The sequence below is a fragment of the Calonectris borealis genome, chromosome 6 (assembly GCF_964195595.1).
Source record: "Calonectris borealis chromosome 6, bCalBor7.hap1.2, whole genome shotgun sequence".
NCBI classification, from domain to species: Eukaryota; Metazoa; Chordata; class Aves; order Procellariiformes; family Procellariidae; genus Calonectris; species Calonectris borealis.
The window spans coordinates 13,747,561-13,768,835 of record NC_134317.1 but is presented as its reverse complement, the minus strand read 5'-3'; the positions used below and the strand labels follow the sequence as shown (position 1 = coordinate 13,768,835).

General features: G+C 39.6%; 1 protein-coding gene across 9 annotated transcripts in view; it reads right to left on the bottom strand.

Annotated features, from left to right (window-relative positions):
- CLASP1 (cytoplasmic linker associated protein 1) overlaps positions 1 to 21,275 on the bottom strand; it is a 189,310-nt gene that overhangs the window by 41,691 nt on the left and 126,344 nt on the right. For 4 of the 9 annotated variants that reach the window (XM_075152879.1, XM_075152880.1, XM_075152881.1 and 1 more), the window contains 8 exons: positions 15,044 to 15,147; positions 12,784 to 12,807; positions 11,600 to 11,844; positions 7,920 to 7,983; positions 6,509 to 6,511; positions 6,108 to 6,271; positions 5,086 to 5,164; positions 3,972 to 4,115 (listed from right to left, as the gene is read on the bottom strand). In XM_075152879.1, the coding sequence (XP_075008980.1) occupies positions 3,972 to 4,115; positions 5,086 to 5,164; positions 6,108 to 6,271; positions 6,509 to 6,511; positions 7,920 to 7,983; positions 11,600 to 11,844; positions 12,784 to 12,807; positions 15,044 to 15,147 (827 nt within the window). Of the gene's footprint in view, positions 1 to 3,971; positions 4,116 to 5,085; positions 5,165 to 6,107; positions 6,272 to 6,508; positions 6,512 to 7,919; positions 7,984 to 11,599; positions 11,845 to 12,783; positions 12,808 to 15,043; positions 15,148 to 18,178; positions 18,182 to 19,095; positions 19,159 to 21,275 lie in introns of all 9 variants that reach the window. The other 5 variants (XM_075152882.1, XM_075152883.1, XM_075152884.1 and 2 more) reach the window with 3 other exon arrangements.

Sequence of the window (21,275 nt, the reverse complement as noted above, 5' to 3'; positions counted from 1 at the left end):
CATTCACCTGAGCCTTGGACATGAGGCTTCTTTAGGCTTTGGCAAGAGTCAAATCAGAAGCCTCATTCTAATTTCCATTCTCAAACTGATGGCTCTTTTCCAAGATCAAAGTATTTTCCCACAGAGCCCGAGCCTGTCATCCAAATTCAATAAGCACTTTACCTACGTAAGGATTGCACAATAACTTTGCTGGCAATATCGGTGATAACATGGTAAAGTTACTGACTTGATGTCCTCAGATCAGTCATCACAGTATTTGCATTGATATTTTGTGTTACTTTTCTGTATGGTAATTAACAGGCTTTTGTAAAATGATTTCATCAAACCTTAAAAATTTTCCAGAAAAAAATCAGAATTAACGCCCTGTTACAGAGAGGAATAAACCAAGGCAGAGGAAAGTCAAGTGCATCGCAGAAGGTTAGACGCTAGTACAATCAAAATTTGAGCTCAGTTATCTGAAATCCTGATCTATGCCCTGCCCATCGATACGTTCTGCTTTGGGAAAAAGCAGCGAGCCAGCTGTATGTGCGGAAATTATCAACAGGTGTTCTCCTTGCACTGGAACCACAACCCACCCAGGTCTCCACGCAGTGCTGCGTGACCTGTTCCTACCCAATGGCTTTTGTTCTGCACGGAGGACAAATGTCTTTCACCTTTCTTCTAGCACTGCTTGCAGGAAGTGGATCATAACGTGAATGCAGGGTAAACACCCATAAGTATTAACAATCTTTAAAAAAAGACAAATATTTACCTGTAACACACTCCAGATCACCTTATTTTAAACATAAAGCTTGACAGTAATTTTGACCGTACATAGTTCATGGCTACTATCAGCAGCTTAAATGGTTTCTGCCCGGAGAGAGAATCGCGACGTTTTGTCAATGACGCTCTGTAATATCAGCTGTATGTTCCTCAAAGTACATCATGTTTTTCTTGTGATAACAGAGCTTATGTTTAGCTACAGATATCACTCCATATGAGAACGTAAACTGTTTTATGCACAACAGCATTTCCTTAGTCAAAGTTTCTTTCCGACTTCACTAGCTATAAAACATGATCTGTAGTTCAAGTGAGGTGTTAGACAGGTGAAGGGTGCTCATTAAGCGTGCTCAATTAGCCATCATAAGAATATACAAAGTTTATTAACAGAGCTGTACCATTCAATTTGAAAAAGGGTTTTGGACTAAATGCCACTTTTTTTTCCTATTTTTCTCCAGTGCCTTAACACTACAGGGCTGGGACCTCCATGACCATCACACACAGTGAACAGCAGTAATGGACAGACGATCGCTAATAAAAGGATAATCCCACTGTTGACTGAAAATATAATCCATTTCTTGAACAGATCCCTTGATTGCTGCCATAGGATCAGATCTGCATGACTCGTGCACACAGCAGCCACATGTTTTCCCCACTGACGGAGGCCATTTATGTACTTCACCACCAGCATGAGCAAGCTTGTTTTACCTGCATCTGCTCAAAGGTAAAATCCAGACAGAACAGTATGGCCATCAACCATACAGATGCTACTTGCATTAAGGTAGTATTCAGTAACTCAAATCTGGGTGAGAATCACCTTGCCTGCAGGACTACATTTCTTGGGGGAAAGAGTCCCTGCCTCCGTGAGCAGTTGAGTGCCGGCACCGCTGTTCCCCCAAGTCAGCCACAGCAGTATAGAGGGACTGGACTACGCCAGCCAAGACTCCTCAGTACCAAAAATAAAGTTTGCTCTTGTCAGCTTGCAGGAGTTGAGTTGACTGCACTGGTGGTCTCAAATCCAGATTCTATTGAAAAATTACCTTATTTTACACTTTTTACCGGCCTCTTGTAGTACTTTGATCATTTGAAGACTGAATTGCTTCTTCTCTCTCTCCCCCATAACCTCAACAGCTGTCTCCATTTTTCAGTTGTGACAATGTTTACAATGCATGGTCTGCTTTGCACGTAGAAAACCTCAGATCTTGAAGGCCACTGTAATACCTTCCACGAGGGCAGAATCTTCTGGTCCTTAAATGAATCATCTTGATATAAAAAAAGGTACTTTTTCCCCAAGTTATAGTCTCCAAAAAAGGAGGACAATCTTGTATTGTTCAGAACATTTCACCTGTCTGGGTTGGCCCTTCATAATCCAGTTCATTACTGCATAATGAATTTATTAGTCTGACAGATATAATGGACAATGATTGCCTTTAAATCCTTTGCAGTGTTTCTTCTAAAGCCCGTGGTTTGTGCTGTGTTCTTAATAAAATCATAGTACAGCACAGTATGATGAAATAAAGATCATCTGGGCATCCACTTTCAGTAGCCTAAGTTAGCTTAACTGTGTAATAATTTATTTGAAAACTACAGGCATCAGAGGCAAATCCAAGTCACACGCAGGTTTAATAAAACGAATTTAGATTCAGTAATCTCTTATCAGCCCCCAAAGCACTTGCCCAGGTACTGCTCAGGTGGAGTTTGCTGGAAGTTTTGCCAGAGCTTTGCAAGTCCTTGAAACAGACAGAAGGACAGACACCACACTGTGAACACCCACTCTGCACATCCCACAGCGAATAGCCAATTTTTGCAGCTGCTGCAGACACTCTTCCCTCCATTTTGCATGCAGCAATGATGACCCCTAATGGTGGAATACTTCTGCTGAGCAATATGCAGAGATTTTGCTTTTCGATGTGTATTTCTACTTAAATTAATTGTAACTCCCTCTCGCAGCCCACCAGCAGAGTAAACTGCTTGAGGTTTACTTGAACTGTAACAGAGAAGCAGCTTCTTTGCCTGTTTAATTCTTTCTGACTTTGTACATGGAAGCATCAAAATGGAAATGCACATTCCAGAACTAAGTCTAGGATTAAAGTCACCCTTTTCTTCTGAGGCAGACTATCTTGCAGAAGCAAATTTCAGTCACACTGGTGTGAATAATCCCTGCAGAAAGTCTTCAGAAAAGAGGATGAGACATTTTTCTCTAGACCCAATCAGCTGTATGCCAGAAAGCAAACAGCAGCACCCAAAACGCTTCTTTGAAGCGTTGTGTCAGCTATCAGATAATGCTGCAGTTGCAGCACCTTTGATACCCAGTGATCTTTTCATCAGAATCAAATAATCACTGCTAACAAAAATAATTCTCTTATTTCCAAAGTTATAAAATAATACGTCATTCTAGTATTAATTCAACATTTTAAGTGCTTGTAGAGCATAAAAAACTCATACAATTTTTACATTCTGAAATGCTTAATTTTTTTTTTTTTTTTTTTAACTTCAGGTACATCTCAAAGCCATTAACTCCTACTGGAATCTATTTCTACATCTGGGCTGGGAAGAGAAGGTAATTTTAAATTGTGTTACAGATGCCAGGTACATAAAATTACATCTCACTTTTCTCTTGGGAGAGATGAGTATCACTATCTGCCCATTTTAGCTTGCCTGACACTTGCATCTATAGCAAAATAAAGAACAAGGTAACTGTATTACCCAGGCCTGACCTAAATGTGTCAATTTTTTCCAGGTTGAGATAAACACACAGCTCTTAAAAGAAAAGAGTTGAAAGCCCCTGGCAGCTTACTGATTTGTTTACTTTCTTTTAACAATTGTAACACAGAAGTTGTGCTAGATTTCATTCGAGTCTACAAAGCACAGAGCCTTCACCTAAATAAACAAAAACCTAGAGATATTTCCAGACTGCTCAAGAAAAAATACATTTTCAAACTATGATGTCTTTTTGCACGGTAACAGTAGTTAAAGTCACATGGCTTAGTACCTACTAGAAAAAAATATATATGAAGACATGCTTCAGAAACGTGTCTTTACTGAATTGGCAGTTTGGTTTGGACAGTAAGGTATGTAAAATCCAGTTTGTTAAATTAGAATTTAACCACTGAATTTTTCATTACCTTTATGACCATTTTTTGTTGTGGTTGGGTTTTTTTTTTTTTTGGAAGAACAATAATTACTGCAAATACTTCATCATTCTGGCTTACCTTTCTCACATCTGAGCTCTTTGGTTCCGTTGTCCAAGTTATAATTCTAGATACAGCAAGTCTTGTCTCACTGGAGTTCACAAAGTCTGTTGGATCCATCTGTCTTGCCAAGGACTCAATATACTTCAGGATAGCAACTTTCACCTGAGAAGTGAAAAGGGATTTGTTAATCTCATGAGCTGGCAAAGATGGGTTTATCCCATAATAAACAGATACCACTACAGATTGACAAGACCTACGTCACATGGGGGGAAAAAATATCCCTGTGACATGCCTCTATGTCATGTTTCAAAAATCAAGAGCAACTTTCTACACAGGATACATTTTGTGTAGTAAGAGTCTGGAACGGTATATCAGAACTGGCTTGAAATACGTATGTCTGCTTGTCTGTTTGCATAAGCAAATCAGAACTCCACCACGCTGTTTCCACCAGCAGTTATTGTTCCAGATGCCAAACCATAGCTTTTGGTCTCAAATCAAATGCCTGATGCTGGAGTCTCAAAAGATCCAAAATTTGGGAGATTGAAGAAAGAACACTTAAGTCATTTGGCATCCTGTATATTCCTGTCTCTGGAAGATAAATGTGTATGACTTCCAGTTCCTATAGCCTTGAAACAGCCACCTCCTGAAAAACAGTCTGCACAACAGTATCCCTTTGGGAGGATTCAAGAACAAAGTTCTGATTTTTTTTTTCTCCAAATCCTACATGTGCTACGGCTGATCTGGGCAACAAGCACTTGTTAAGGTGTGCCTAGGGCCCCAACTTCCCAACCATTCAGACAGGGTCTGGTCCCTTCTGTCCTGCACAGCCAGGTTTTCTTCCCACCGAGACCAGGGTGAAGAGGAATTTTCCTTGTATTCTAATATGTTCCAGCGTGCTTAAAGCCCAACTCTTAATGACTTGTGATGAGTCACAGGGCCCAATTTTAAAGATATTTAGATTTATTAAAATGTAGAACGAGAGAGTTAATCAATGTTGCCAATATCATTTCTGTATCGTGCAGGTACTTACAATTAGTTATCTTATCATAAGTACTATGCTTTACGGTATACCTGACATGGCAAGCTAAGATAACCCTGTTGATGCTTTAGTGAAAAGGCTTTTGATACTGACCTTCAGGTTTGGTGTTTGGGTCTGATCTACAATAAATCTCATCAAAATGTTAAATTGTTGATCGAATGGAAAAGAATCCCTGTCCAAACAAAACGCAAAAATGTAACGCAACATAAATTTTCAGGACTAAATTAACTTGATACATTAAAGTATACACAACAGATTTCAACACCTATCATTATCATGCTTTTCTTCTTAACTTTACCATTAACCAGAGAAACTCCAAGTCTAAGGATTAGCTGATTATTGATTTAATACTGGAGAAAACTGCTAAATCAATACCTTTATACACTGTTACTCTATCTGCTCTCTGTACACTTATCCAGCTTTTGGCACACCTGTCCATTCCTTCTTCATTTCAGGCTGTGCTTTGTTCCCTTATCTCTAGTAGCAGCCTGGTTTATCTTGTCCTTGGAGTTCATACCTGGTTTTGATTTCTCTCTTCTTTTTCCCTCCTCTATGCTGTTTTCTCCTGGACTACTATTATTTCTTTCTTAATTATCCTATTTCCAGGATGAGCTGAACTTTACTGTAACAGTGTCCTGTGCTGGACATCCTTAGAAAAGGACATGGACTACAGAATTGGTGTGCACATCGCAGTAGTATTCAAGGTCTTATCCTGACATTACCGTTATTTGCTGTTTGAACAACATGAAAAATGCTCTGAACTTTGTGGTAAAGCACCATTCATATTCTGAATACTGCAAATATTTTTTTTTTCCCCATCAATCAAAAAGAAAATTTATATCAAAGCACATGCACAGCAAAAAAAACAATTTAACAAAATTAATCAGCTACACATTTTAAATGTTTTGCTTTAAAGTTATCTCTTTAGAAAAGAGACAGGCCTTTTTAATTCAATGTTGAAATATTGTTACATAACTTTGTTCTCCTTTATTGTGGTATTCATCAAGATTGAGCACTCAAAATATATGGCACTGCTAGGTTTCTAAACTGTTCATCAGATGCCTTCCTGAAATCCTGCAAAAACCTCCGTAACATTTACCATCTGAGTGCTTTACCTGGTGACATCCAGAGCTTTTTGAACTTTAGCCTGCACAGACCCCAGCAAATCTGCTCCCATTTTCTTTAGCAACTGGGTCAGGAGAACAAAAAGCCAATCCTGCAAGTCATCTTTATGAATGATGATGAAATCAACCAGGGTTTCCAGAAACATGCTGAAGACCTATAAACAAAACAAGCGTCACAAAAAGGAATACCATACTTTAAATAAAAATAATCAAAGGGGAGGGGTTTACAATCTGAGTTTCAGGACGATTTTGTTACAGACAGTTTCATGAATGAAAGATTTTAGTGACTACATTGCTCTGGAAAAAAAAAAAATCAGGCAAGACATGTCTAAACTGTGTTGTATTAAAATACCACATGAAACGAATGAAGGAAAGGGGTAGAATACACTTACTCTCTGTTGGGAATTCCACGGCAAAGCAGGCCATGCAACAAAACAAACCACTCGTTAGCACACATAGTGATCAAGGCTGGTTGTTCAGATGCAGTTTGTCAACAGATAAAAGACGCATTCATTGAAAGTTTACATTTTCTTAAAACACAACCTCTTCTCAGTGGAGTTACTTAAAACATCATATACCTTGGATCAGATCCAGTCTCCTCATTCGTGAAAGTAACATAGGTTTATATATGTTTATATGTAACAATGTTTACATATATTTAACACCACAACTAATGAGTTTGTAGTAATAATTCTATAAAAGCAGCGCAGGTGACAGATCACCGCTGCCACAGAGGACATACTTGAGTCCAGTGTGCAACAGACCCTCACCTTACTCAGAAATTGGAAATATTTTGCAAACAAATAGCTACACCTTCACTCTTTCCAGAACACATACTGAACCTTTGAGAGCCACAGCATTAAGACCTTACAGATAGGCACTGCTACACCCAGTGAGGCCTATGGGACAGGTGGTCCAGGCTATAATTATGGCCAAAACCACACATCTCGAGCAAGACCTGTGACAGGCGACTATGCCTGCCCAGGGGATTTCCACCTGACAACCGTTTATTAAAACTGGTTTACCAAGTGGTCTGAAGTACAAATATTTATACAACTTATTCTTTCTCAAACTGTATTTAACCCAAGAGCAGATGTGTTTACCCAGCCATTACTGGTTGCCCTCAACCAGCAAACCTCCTCAGGAAAGGGCATGAAACTCCCTTTTCCCCTCTCCCTGCTCCCGGTCACCCGTCGACAGAAGACCACTGGGTCTGAATGTGCCTGTGGGCCCAACCTCCCCATTCCCTAGTCTGCTTCTTTTTGAGAGATGTCTGTAAATTCATGCCATGGCCTTTAACTTCAAAGGTCAGTGTTATAAAGAAGGCAAAGTGGCTATATTAAAGACATTTATTTATGAGATCCAGAACAACACCTTGGTGAGACTCCGTACTGCTCCCAGGTGTAGTCAATACACAAACCCCAGCGACCAAGATGCTGAACTATGGCTCGTTACCCTTCATGGACCTCACGCTACGGTGTATCACCAAGACACTCCTAGAGAAGTACAGATAAAACTGTACAGCTCCAGGAGCTGACATCTGAAAGGCATTAGGTTGCTCCTTGGGAAGCACGGAGAAACCAGTTCCTAGCAACGTAAGAGAGACTGAGACACATCCCTGTACTGTAAAACAGATAAAAATCAAGGAGATTTATAAATGCCAGTTTCCCCCGGCAGATGGCAGGGGTAGAAATACAAAACATTCATCTTGGAACGTAGAAATAGAAAACATTCATCTTGGAACAGTGTCAAACGTGCACACGTGGTAATGTCAGAGAACGAGCCAAGTCTTTGTGATCTTACCTTGCTGTGAGGGTCAGCAAACATGCGAGTAAATATTTCACACAGCCTTTTTAACTCGACTCGGCTAAAATACATAAATAAAACATGATATTAATGCTAAAGCTCTAGTTGCAGCAAAAAAAGCAAATAAATATTAACAGCTAAAAGATCTAACCTTCTTCATTTAAATGTCAGTTAAGTCGCACTTCTGAAAACTCTACCTAGGCAAAGCCTTAACTGGCATTCCAGTTTAACTGCTGGGATCACCAGCCTTACATTAAGAAATCTAATAAACATTTTTTAAAATCATAAACCAGAAACTTGTATTTTCTGCTGCTTCTATTTTCTTCTATATTCCGGATTGCAGAAGACAATTTGAAATGTGCACATTTGGGAGGTATTTACTTTCTGCCTGCGTCAAGGTCGCCCACTCACCGAAACATGGGTCTTCTGCAGCCTAGGAAAAGGTTACTCAAGTTTCCTTTGTGTCAGGGAATTCAAATTTTCAAGTAAAATCAGAACTTTCATGCTGTTTGTGTATATACTAATCATAAATATTTTGGTCTACGTTCTCAGTTGCTTCAGTAAAATCAGTCTAGAATCACACAGTATTAACAGATACCAGAACTGACTTTAAAGTCTGAGAGCAGGCACATTGAGACAACAAATACATAGAAACGGAAGACAGATTAACAAGTGGGCAACCTAGTAAATTAGAAGATAATTAAATCAAGGCACAATCTAAGTTCCTATTAGTAAGAGATTATTAGGTGCTCAGTCATGCTCTTTTTATGCCGGGGAAAAAAGAATGACGTATGGATCCCTTTCATAAGATACTGAGTTTGAGTCAAATGCAGAACTGTTTGGTGCCAAAGCTTTTAATGTATTGAAAAGACAAGTCTTAGTTTTCCTGCAAGGCAAACTGCCAAAGAATGCAGAAGTTTTGCTTGTTTACCGTGCAACCAAAAACAGAGCAAGACAGTTAGGTAACATTTCCTGCATGCTATGGATGCAATTAGATATTTTTCCACAATTACTATGTAATTAGAGCAACTAGCGAAATGCACATCGATTGCTTAGAGAACTGCCGTTCAGATCTTGACTACAGGTACTCTCTTTCCAGAAAGACGTTAATTCTACAATCCGCCAACATATCTCCCTCTCCTTCAAAATAAGCTTCAAAGAACAGGCCAGAATATGCTAGTAGTCTGCAATTATTTTATGTTCGCTTGTTTATAAGTAACATAGGACATTTTTTCAAATAAACCTATGCATGAAAGGCTGATCAAATGTTAAAAGGTCAGAAAAACAATGGTCTTAAGAATTTGATGTAGAGGAAAAAGTCTTTGTAATGACGCCACAGCAAGCTGTCAGCTTCATTCAGGATGAGACTGCGCAGTCTCAAAACAACTACTCTACAACGCTCTCCTGGCTTCATGCAGATTGCAGCTCTCTGAATGAACTCCTATTTATTACTCTAATGAATTTTCTTTCTGGACAAAGGTTACATGAAGACAGCAAGTACAAGCGTGTCTCTTTCCAAAAGCTCATGGACTTGAGGTAACAATGCAAGCACTAAACTGAAACAGACAGTGGAAGAATATTTCCTTAAGGGACTTGTCGGCCTTGTTTTATTTAGACGACCTTATGGGGAGCCCTTAGAGAACTAGACCACATGAAGCTGTATGAAACAAAGAGGATAGGGAAGTGCCATACCACTCTGCATGCACATCTTTCTGGATATGCAAATCCCAGCTAATGTAGGATCAACCACTTTTCAGTTCAGAGTACTAAAGAAAACTTAGTCACATCACTGCCTTGTATTAAACTTGTTATACCACAACAGAAGATATCAGGTTTAATTAGAAGACAGACAGACTTGCCCCTTAGACTAATGACCTTGATGATGTTCTGCAAGATGCCGTGGGAACAAACAGGATGATAAAATCTAATCATTAGAGAACAGGCACCTGATCAACCCTGAACCAAGGAGGAAGCAGACCAAAAGCAAACGGAAAGGAAACATAATCTAGAGAACTGAAACCAGTATCGAATTAAAAAAATAACTGCAAGGGTGTAGCTTCTGGGACAGGTTTACAAACTATTCAGGATCAAAGCTAAGTAAATATGCTAGCTTGAGGGACTAGTGACAGCAGCACAGTTCAAAAACTGCAATCAGCAGGATTGAAAACAATAGTTGAACTCTACTGGCATTTCTGCTAAGAGCTACTGATCTGGATAAATAGCCTATCACCCAACCTTCTCAGCATTTCCTCCCTTGAACTATCCCCAACAGCACTCAAAACCTTGGTTATAATCCTCACACACCTTTGTGGCAAAATCAAAGTCTCACTCAACTTTTTCATGCAAGTATATGAGGTGCCAGAGTCTTTCCAGACAGTTCGTTAAAATAAAGAAAAAGAAAAAAAGACAGCATACATGTGGGAAGTATCTTTTAAAAGACTCGTAAACAGACCACATCAAAAAGCATCTCTTATCTAGAGACTTTAACTACCCATATTAAAAAACTGTAGCACTTCCCACTTAAGGACTGCATCACATCATGTGAAGTGCTAGAATATTTTTATGATGGCAAGAGAATAACCTTTCCAGGCCTGCCCTCAGTACATTTTCATTCCGTCAGTTAACATGAACCATCAAATATTTTCAGCCAGAGAAGGCCTTTTAAAATGGAAACAATTGCGCAAATCCAAGTAGGTAGGCTATAAACCATATAACAACCACTTATAAACTTGGTTATAATTTAAGTATATAATATTCATAACAGGAAAATAAAAACATCACAGTTATTTGTGAATGTTCTCTTCAAAGGAGCCAAAAGATAAACAGCTTGTTTCCAAAGACTTTTACCATAAACTAAGGGTGAAAAGCCTATGGCCTGAGAGCCAGTTGTCTTTTGTTAATGTGACCTGTGGCCATATGAAGTTTCCACGTGACTACTGGGTAATTCTAGGATCTGTTTTAATGTGTGACATGCCAAAGGTGTTTGAAGGGCTTATTTGGCTTTCAACAAGGGAAGAAGGTCTGCCTCTCCCACCATAAGCAAAGTTTCAGAGTTGCTACACCTACTTCATTGCCTTAAGAAACTTCCCTCTACGTCCTAAACTACACCATTTATAGGAGACTCAGGTTTCTGATAGAAGATTTTTCAAGAGTTACAAGCAATATCTATAATTATACCTAACACAGCCTTCATAAAGAGTCAAAGTGAGAGCATCGTCTGATCTCATCTTTGAAACACACACACCCTAAGTCATTTTAGAATAAGCGCAGTTAGTGTTTGCTTCACCAACTAAGTTGCTGGGGAAAAAAATATTGAAGGTTCAAACAGACAAATGTAAAAATGGTACCACCCTTCCAGTGCATTTACATCACCATCATTGTGGGAAATCTCACTGTGCTGCAACCAGCACCTACCATTGGAGGTCTTCACGAGACAGAGGAAGGCTAAGAGAAGATAGCATGCTTACCCGAGTCCTTTCTATGTTACTGCTACAAATTTAACACAAATTATACTGATGACATAGCAGAAATTTTTCCAAAAAGTCCCACACTGTGGAGACAAAGCCTTCACAACTGTGAAAGATACTATCTGTCTACATAAGGCAGGTACATATTATTAACTTCTGACTATAGCCACCTCTCACGAATGACCGACACTATAAAACTATCAAGGTCACCTCAGTGTCCGCTGGCTTTTCAGTAAGTTCTGAAGACCTATGAGCCCCTCTTTTCTTTCAGACCAGTTGGAGCTGGCACAGTGGTTCAGGACCTCGGCCACATCTTCAGTCTGCCGTAGGTAGTGTGGAATGCCCCCGTTCCTGGAACCATAGGAGCGCTCCGAACAAGCACTTGATGCATCACTGTTAGCATCGTCATCGGAGTACATCCCGTAGGGTTCATATCTTCTTCTCACTGGCTTTTTCTGGAAAAGGGGAAACTCAGACTTAGTAAGCTATATATAGTTACAAAATACCAAAAGAAAAACATTCTATGCATAATCATTAAAAGAAAGACTAATGCTATTGTTACAGTAACGTAAGTGTTCAAAGACGTCAGCAAGCACTGCCTGCTTACCTCTTGCAGTAGAGCAAGACAGATCCTATTGACTTCAATGAGACTATTCGAGTGACTAAGGGGAGCAGGACCTGCCTTCCCCAGCATGAAAGCGAGATACTTAAGCCCAGTGGAATTAGCTACTGGTAATGAAATAATACGTTGTTTTATTGTCAATAATGGTCAGTTCCATTGTTACAGATTCTATGATGATATAATTTCTACTTCAAGGAAAAAAAAAAAAGAAGATAAGGAAGAAAGAGCTGAAGGAATCTGTGCTGGCATGCACAGTCACTTTGATACTGGGTAATGAAGTGACTCTAGAAATGCACTGGGGTATAGGAGATGACAATTTCTTTGTTAGTTTGGGCTAGGATTTTTCCAGAGGCTCCTAGGGGACTTGAGTACCCAAATCCCACTCATTTCCATGGGATGGCTTTAGAGGACCTAATTCCCTTAGGTACATCTTTGACAATCTCGATATTAGAGGGGATATTAGAATAATTATGGTAGCAAAACAAACTGCATACTATACTGCAAAACAAACTCTTAAATGAACCTTAACAGAACAGGATTGATAAGACAACGTATCAGAAAAAGATCGCCTATATTCTAAAGTGTTTGCTACAAAATTCCTTCCAGTGTCCAGTCCTGCAGTTCTTGGACTTGTGAAGCCAGCAGAGTGTTGCTTCCACTAGGACTGCAGGATTGAAGCATAGAAATTAACTCAAGTGCAGTATCATGGGCGTTAGCAACAGGGTGGGGAAAGTTGGAAAGTAGAAATAAAAAGTCAAGAAAGCACTAGTACCTTGCTCCTGGAGTCTCCTAACAGCTGTAGGCAGGAAAATATTGAAGGGTGGGAAAAAGCATAGAGAATTATGTCAGAAGCTTATGTAGGGTTTGTTTTCGCAACAAAAACGTACAGCAAATGTGTCTTAGCAAATTAAAAAAAAAAAAATACAGTTTATGCAAAATAAAAGTGGGTATAATAACGCCTGGCTTCATCTCCTAACTGCTGCACTACTTGTATACCCTACTACGTCCATTAGGAAGCTTGGAAGTGAGATTATCTGTTAATAAGGTTTTTGATGACAGATCTATATACAGCACCTCTTTGCTTACTTTTCAGAAACGCTGCTCTGGAAGATACCAGAGTTTTTGGTAGTGATTTATTTCCCCACACATTATCAGTAGCATTTGATTTTAGAGTCTGGGAAAGAAATTCTGATGTCAGGAAACTGCTATCTACAGTACAGCACATTTAATCCACTTCACTTAACCAAGTTCTCTTTCAACCCACAGTTCTTACACCACACTTTTTTGAAGCTTAGCTTATTTTAAGACCCCCTGGCCGACACCCCTGGCTTAAAGCCCTTACTTAACGCCAAAGTTTCCATCACCCTTTGAGCTCTTCTGACTGATCTGAGCACTAATTCCCAGTATAGACACTGTGGGTTTAGGCTAAGTCCAGCTCTCTAACAGAAGCAGTGGATCCTGAAATGTACGCATGGAGTAGAGGTCACAAAACGACCCACTGTGTTTTGTTTAAACTGAGTATTTGGCTGAAGCCATCTTTGGAGAAGTTCATTTCCTACTACAGGGAAAAGAATACTCATCCAAAAACAAGGCTGCTGGGTAAAAGCTGGCATCACACTACTCTCTCTCAGAAGGAGCCTGAACCAAGTTTGTAAATCGTCTGTTGTCACAGAAGACAACCAAGCGCAAATTGGTGTGTTGGGAAAGAAGGGGACAACAAGATCACGTTGAATCCCCTGAAGTCATTCAAATTCAGATTGACAACGTAGGCAGTAGCACTACTTAGTCTCCAGCTACACTTATGGATTTCCCTTTTAAGTGTTCAATTCTATGATTTTAGCATTCCAGTATAATGTTATTTAGTTTATGCCCTGAACAGCTCTAGTGGCAAATTTGAGGTGCTGAGAGCAGAAACTGCCTCACAAGCTGTTGTATTTGATAATGAAAATGCCCACTAAATGCAACAGTGCCATCTATTATATACTGCCCTACCACTATATTGTTCACAAGTACTTTTATTTTTTATGGAATGGTAGATTTTGTAAAAAGAGACGTTTCTCTAGGAGTATTCTCATAATCATCTAGAAATGGCAGTGACATGAGCTGGGTAAAAGGAAAAATTATCTTAGCCATCCTCAGGGAAAGTGAACTAGGAGAAAGGACATCTCTCGAACTCTGGGGACATGGTTCAGATACATCAGGAAATCCTCCCCTCAGCTCAGGTCTAGAGCTGGAGAAGACCCAAGGTACACTGGTACCCAGGTAATGCTGTAGAATAATTGCTCCTGCCTCTACACAGCCTCTCTCCCCCAAAACCCCAAGGTAAATCCAAAGGCTTATCTTAACACTTGTTTTCTGAAGAGCAGAAGACACTTTCTGGGTTCTACCCGAGAGATATGATAGTACAGTAAGATTATACAGGACAACAAAATTTCAAAAAGTGATAATAAATTTGCTTGGAAATGCACCGATTATTTAGAAAGTACGAGGAGCACACTACACAAATACACTTCAATTTAACTGCATGAGATAGTACCGATTACAGACAAGCCAAGTTATGAGCTGATCCGAGTATCTAGCCAGTTGCAAATAATACAGGGCAGGAACTCGTGAAATTCTCAGTTCTTGTTGAAACCTGATCAGGAATTGACACTAACAGATAACACTGTTTTTCTGACAAAATCTTCATGCAGATAACAGGACTGATGGAAATCCCTGACCCCGCGGGTGCCGAGCACCCCACAGTGCCGCGTTCATCCTCTGACAGCCAAGTGAAAGGCAAACAGCTGATTCAACCCATCCTGCAGCTCTAGCACCAAGCACAGCGGTCTGATAACTGCGGAGAACTAACATGGAGTAAGGAAATAAATATTGCTGCCGATATACCCAAACACAAAAACAGCAAAAGGTAAAACTACAGCATCAGACACTGGCACAATCAGAACAAAGCTACTTAGAAAGAGGAGAACGTACGTACAGGTAACTTTAAGCCACTTTCCGGTGTCAGAAGCATTTTGTATTTTTCCTCTTACCAGTGCATCGGCCACAGCAGCCTCCAGATCTGTGCTTGTGCTCAGGACTCGCATGGCATTCACAGAAGCAGGCATCCTGCCTGGCTGTCCGAGTCCAAACCGGTCTGCACAAAAGACAACATTGAAAGGGACTGTTAAATGAATTCACATTCACTTGGAATCCTAATCAGGTGCCTGAGCAGCTCTCCCCACGGGCTCTGGGAACTCGCAGTGCTTTTCCATTAAACACTCTTTTATCCACAGCTCTAGAGAGTTTGCCATTAGAGTAAGAAACAAACTATTGTTTGTTGGGCCCCAGAGACAATTTTGGATCCTCAGGGCAACTTTTAAATTTCTTTTTTAAGCTGGGAAGCAGGATATCTATTTTGTGTTTCTTTTTACACTGAAGTTGTTTCAAAGTTTTATTTTAATGTCAGAGGCAGACATGCCGGTGCCAATCTGGCACTTTCAGAAATCAAGAGAAAGCTTCTCGTTAACTTCAGAGAGACAGAATCATGCCCGGTGTCAGAACATGTTAATACCTGGGCACTCATCCATCCTGCAGCTTTTTCTCAGGCAAGGATGCAAGACTAGCAGCACCAGATTAGCCTATTTTATGTCTCAAGGGTTGGTTAACCAGTAGAATATTCCCCTACGCCCCACAGTATAAAAATAAGGTTTATTATTTGCTTGTGAAGTTACCCCAATTTTTGGTTTATTGTTCTGTCCTTGAGAAGCAGTTTAAATGCCATTTAAAAGCTCTATGATATATCAAAATTTATTCTTCTGATCAAACAATATCATCTTTCTCCCTTTGAATTTGATGGCAAAGCTCTCAATGGCATCCAAAGCAACAGGATTGGGTCTAAAATGCTATTTACACTCCTAATACTAATTAGTTTACTTTATCATTTGCCCAATCTACCAAAAAAGTTACCGAGATTAGTTTCTTTGGGCAAAGGCCAAATTCAGAAAGCCATGCTAGCAGGGATATGACAGGTATTATAGATACGACTTGAGTACGACAGGCCCGGCTCTGGCAGCACAGTCCTTCTAGATGGGGTAGATCAGGCACTGTATCCCTGCGATCCTGGCTCCCGTCTATCAGCAGCAAGAGATTGGTTTTGGCATTCTAAGTTTTTGTTTCCACGTGGGCTTGTCCTTGCTCCAGAAGGACTGGGAACACCCTTCCTGTTTGTTTACACCTCTTTACACCCCTGTCCCCTGCAGCCACACGTGCCAGTAAGGGTTTTGCCGGCAAGTTCAGTGGTGCACAAATGAAGCTGCATGAACCCATTTAATAGACCTTCAGCCGATCCACATTGGAGGCAGTCATCAAGCAGCAAGAGAGAAGGATCAAGTCACACAGCTCTTTTATTAGCTCATCTGTATTTAACTTAACGAAGGAAAAATACTGTTTATCAAAATGTGTAACTATATCGTGGATTTCCACAAAACTGAGGTCAAACATGATATTCAGCAGCTTACTGTATTTTTTTGGAAAAACACTGCGCTCATCACAAAATTTCATTGCTTTCTGCTGCACTGAAATATCTTTTAAGAAATTAGCTCACACTGACATCCATAATTTAAAGCAGAGACTGAAGTTTGCCATTCTACTGTCCTAATTCCAAAGCTTTACCCGACTGTGTCAGAGATTAAGCTACTGAGGGGAAATAGGGAAGATTTTTTAAATCTGAAGTATTTTGAGGGGGGGGAAAAAAAAATCCTGAAGACTAATATTTATTTCAAATAGAAGTGTTATCTATCAAAATCTACTGTTTCTCAGAGTTACGTACCCAGACAAGACATTTCTGATTTACAACAAAAGCACATTTTCTACAAAACACATTACAAGGGAAAAAAAATAAACAAACTTCTTAGAACTACTGCCAAAAAGTAATCAAATCATGACATTTCACAAAGAAATAAAAGTTGTATGTGTTATTACTATCCCCTTTTTTAATGCACTTGGGTTGAAGAATCATTTCAAATAATTAGATGAAACAGTACTTCATCCCTAATAGAAAGATCTGTACACTCTTAATAGAAGCACAGAGAAGATGATAATGCATTAGGTCTGATTGAAACTAAATTCACTACTACAGAGATATACACTACAAAGATGTACAGAAGACAAGTATTTTCCTAAGTGTAAATGATATCTGGTACAGTACAAGGGCTGTAAATGTTGAGACAAGTTCTGGACTCAGTTTTATATTTAAACCCAACTCAATGACATTACTCAAGTGTTACTGAGATCAGAATCTGGCTTTAACTTTTGAAATAACATAACATCAAAAAATACCATTGTCATTTGTTTTCATGTTAATTTGGTATTACATTAGAAAAGGGAAGATAGTTTGTTTTTTTTTAAAATGAAGAACAGAATGACAAAGTAATTCAGTTGTACATCAGTTTAAATACCCAGCATAAAGAAACAAAATGGAGCTTTTTTAACAAATTAAGTACAGTGTGGCATGCTGGCTTTTATCTGTCTCCACCGGCTATCAGGAACTTTCTGAAATACTTCTTTCAGTTATCTTTAAATTCGTAACACCCAAGTCACTCTGGGCTTCTCCCCCAGACACTGTTGCCATACCTGAGTGCAGAAGTTATGCCGAGGTCTCTCCTAAGGTCTCTCTCTAATGTGGGGCTGGGAACACATTCGGCTCCAGGAATAACCAGTACAGGCAAGCCCAATGTTACTGGGCAAGAAATAAGCAGAGTATGCTCTGGCCACGTTCCCTTGTCTCCCTGGCTAGATTTGTTACACTTGCTACAAACTTGGTGAAAACTCCCAACCATTTTTGGCCCGATTTTGCCATTTTTAGGGAGATTTTGGCCTTCTTCAGGACACAGGTAGCCCTTTACAATTTGATTATGCTTTGTACCAAATCACAGGAGAAAAGCATGAAGTGACAATCACAGGAAGTTGAAGGCAAAGCTTAAATCTGTATTACAACTGAGGTTTTTTTAAAATCTTTTCAAGTATTTTTGTTAAATACAAATTCAAATTGTAACTTTGAAAAATGCCAGAGAGTCAAATCAGCTTGCATCATTTACGCCAAGTAACCTGACTAGGGAAATGTTTTGGGAGATTTAGGTAAGTGACAGCCATTTAACTAGACTTAAGAGAAACAGAATATTTTTCACTCCCTACCTGAAGGGAATTAATTAAATAACTTTCAGTATCACTAATTCCTTAGGAAATTTTAGCCTCCAAGCAAACACTGACACCCTCATTCATCTTCGACATAATGTTTGTCCCCACAACAAAGTTTCTATTGAGCCAAAGCTAGCAGCCCTCATTCATTTCTTTTTAAGACTCCCAGAGAAATATCCTGATTCCAAAGGGAGTTACAGATTCTCCACAACTGCAAATCCAGCACAGGGGTGGGGAAGAAGCCACTGGAATCTGCAGATTTTTCTCATTATATGGAAGCATTAATATCCTGATGCAAAGCCCAGTGAAATTAAGGGAATAATTTTTTCAACAACTTCCATGTACTTTGGACAAGGCCTTCAGAATTATATGAAGGATGGATAGCACGTGTTATCCTCCAAAGTTCATTTTGAAAGCACATCAGGTGCTTAATTCTTGCTGCTCTTGTGTATTTTGGAGAGGATCCCTCAAAGCACTTTCATTAACAGACACAGGAGTCCAGAATATTTAGTAATAAATGGGATGAAACCCTCTGGGATCCGGTCCTAGGCATTGGGAACTGCTACACTGCTACAGAGGAAATAAAACAGAAGTTGCAAGTACTCTGCATCAGTCAGGATTTAGCCCATGCTGCACAACTGATCCAATTTACAGCAGAATTGAGAAAGCCCTGGATCACCCTTTGTTTAAACACTGCTCACAATGTTCCTAACATACATAAAATTAAAAACATCCAATAAATGAAATTCAAAACAAAAAGCCACATTGAACAAAACAGAACAGAAAGCCCCACAGCAGTGAGAAGCACATGCCAAGTGCTGGCTGATGCACATGACGGCAAATGTTAAGATGGTGTAAAACAAGACTACGTATAAGAAGCGGATTCATGCAGTTAGCGCTTGTTCACCTGACTGCCCAACAGAATCAGCAGTGGAGAGAGCACTAGTGGACCTGGAATGACGTCGAGAAGCTGCAAGTAGAAGGAATGGCAACACCCACAGGATTAACACACATTTAACCAGAGACAGAAAATGCCACAATCCAAAGGGGGATGCGTGTGACCGCTACCAGTAAAGGTGTTTCATAGTGACAGGGAAATGACGCTGTACATGAATGCGTAACAGATACAGTGCAAGCCCCACAGCGACGCCTCCATCTGTAGCTTCCCCCCGCTTTCCCCCATGACCGTAAACACGATGCATGACAAAACTCATTTGTAACGGTCCCAAACCCGGTGCAGTTCAGCAAAAAACCCCAGTGCACACCAGTCACGTTCCAGACCCACAGATCTGGAAGACGGCCATCACGAGAACGTGGAGCACATAACTACAGAGCAGGATTTAGATGTGTCTGATCTAAACCCCAAGGTGAAGCCATGATGAATGATTAGGAATTGTGCTTGCAGGTATTTTTCCACAACATTCTAGCCTATGCATAAAAAACCAACGTTAACAAAGAGAACGAGTAACCACAGAAGTAGAAAGAGTCATACAGGGAGCCAACCACTGCATATAGGTCTTTGGGTTGGGTTTCTTTTCCAAGTAAACACACGTACACACATATCGTAGCTCTTGCTACTACCAAAAGTCTCTTGCTTTTAACAATTTTTGCATACATGGTTCTTGAATCTAAGTATGTACATACACAGATAATCTGAATATGCACATCATACACCTATCTAGAATTACACCACATGTATACAAATAGTTAATAGCAGCGGAGCACACACAGTAGCAGAAGAGCCCAATACAGCTCCCACTTCAATCCCCAGTTGTCAGCAGCACATGAATCACAAAATGTCTTTGGAGAGGTTTTCAGTTCTTGGATTCAGCATAAAGGTGAGTTCTTTATGAAAGGAAATGGAAAGCTGGCCCAGCCATTTCCAAATTACAGAAATTTAGTTTTTCTAAAGGGGTTTTCCCTGGGTCTAGCAATGACATGCTCACCTAGCTCAAAGCAACTGACCCAAGAAACTGATTACTCATTTGAGCAATTCATCACCACAGACTCACTGAAGGCCTTGTTGCTTTAACATCATTACTAGTACTGTCAAGAAACTGAAAAATAAAGCAGAATCACCTTCTAATACAAATAGGTTTTGTCAATATTGCATATACGTGTGCAGTAGAAAAATGATAAGTCTCCTGTTTAAGGCAAAGCATTCATAAACACAAATACTAATGTTATAAAGTAGAAATCAGCAAAGTGAGAAAAATAAAATTTAAGTTTTTTCCCAGCTGAGAGCTTGACGAAAAGCTATACAGAATATGCAATGTGGTCTTTAACTATGGAGAACACATGCATTTATACAAGAGAACAATCCCACTGACACCATAAGTAACTCATGAAAGATTTGCAGGATCAGTGCAGGATTGTGGACTGAGCCTCACAATTAAGATTCTGAGCTCGCAAATGCTTTCTCCCAAGCCATATGCTGTGCCCCTGTGGACGTCACTGCAAGATCAAGGCCCGTGAAGAAACAGGAATAACAAACAAACAAAAAAACCACCACCAACAACAAAAATCACATCTCTGCAAGGAGGCTGAGCGTCGCGTGACTCTCCACTGGTGTTGCCTGACTTAGGAAGCAAGACATTTGGGGCACAGACATGCATACCTGCACAGCAGAGCAATTTGCAAGGTCAGGATGTCAGTGTTGACACTGACCATAATACCATTAAATGCAAGAATCCTGTCATTTACATATAGCTATCTTAAGTATAATTCACTAATATACAAGTTAATCTTTATGAGCAAAAATAGACCATGCACAGTAGGATTATATTATCTCAGAATTAATGTAAGATTAACTGGGTTCAAAAAATACTTTAATAGAATCATATTGGTTTGGCTTAAACTGACATATGTAAATTTCTTTCAGATGAATTACACACTACATAATTAACAAGTTCATGAACATGTTCGAGCTTAAAGCATTTCCATGAAAACACAAGGAAAAAAGACAATAGGATAACAACTATATTGGGTTACTATTATATTGATACTTCCTCTCCACCTTCCCTTAATGGCTTTTATAACAATGTATTTCTAGAAATGCAATAATCTTCAGGTAATTAAATACAATTA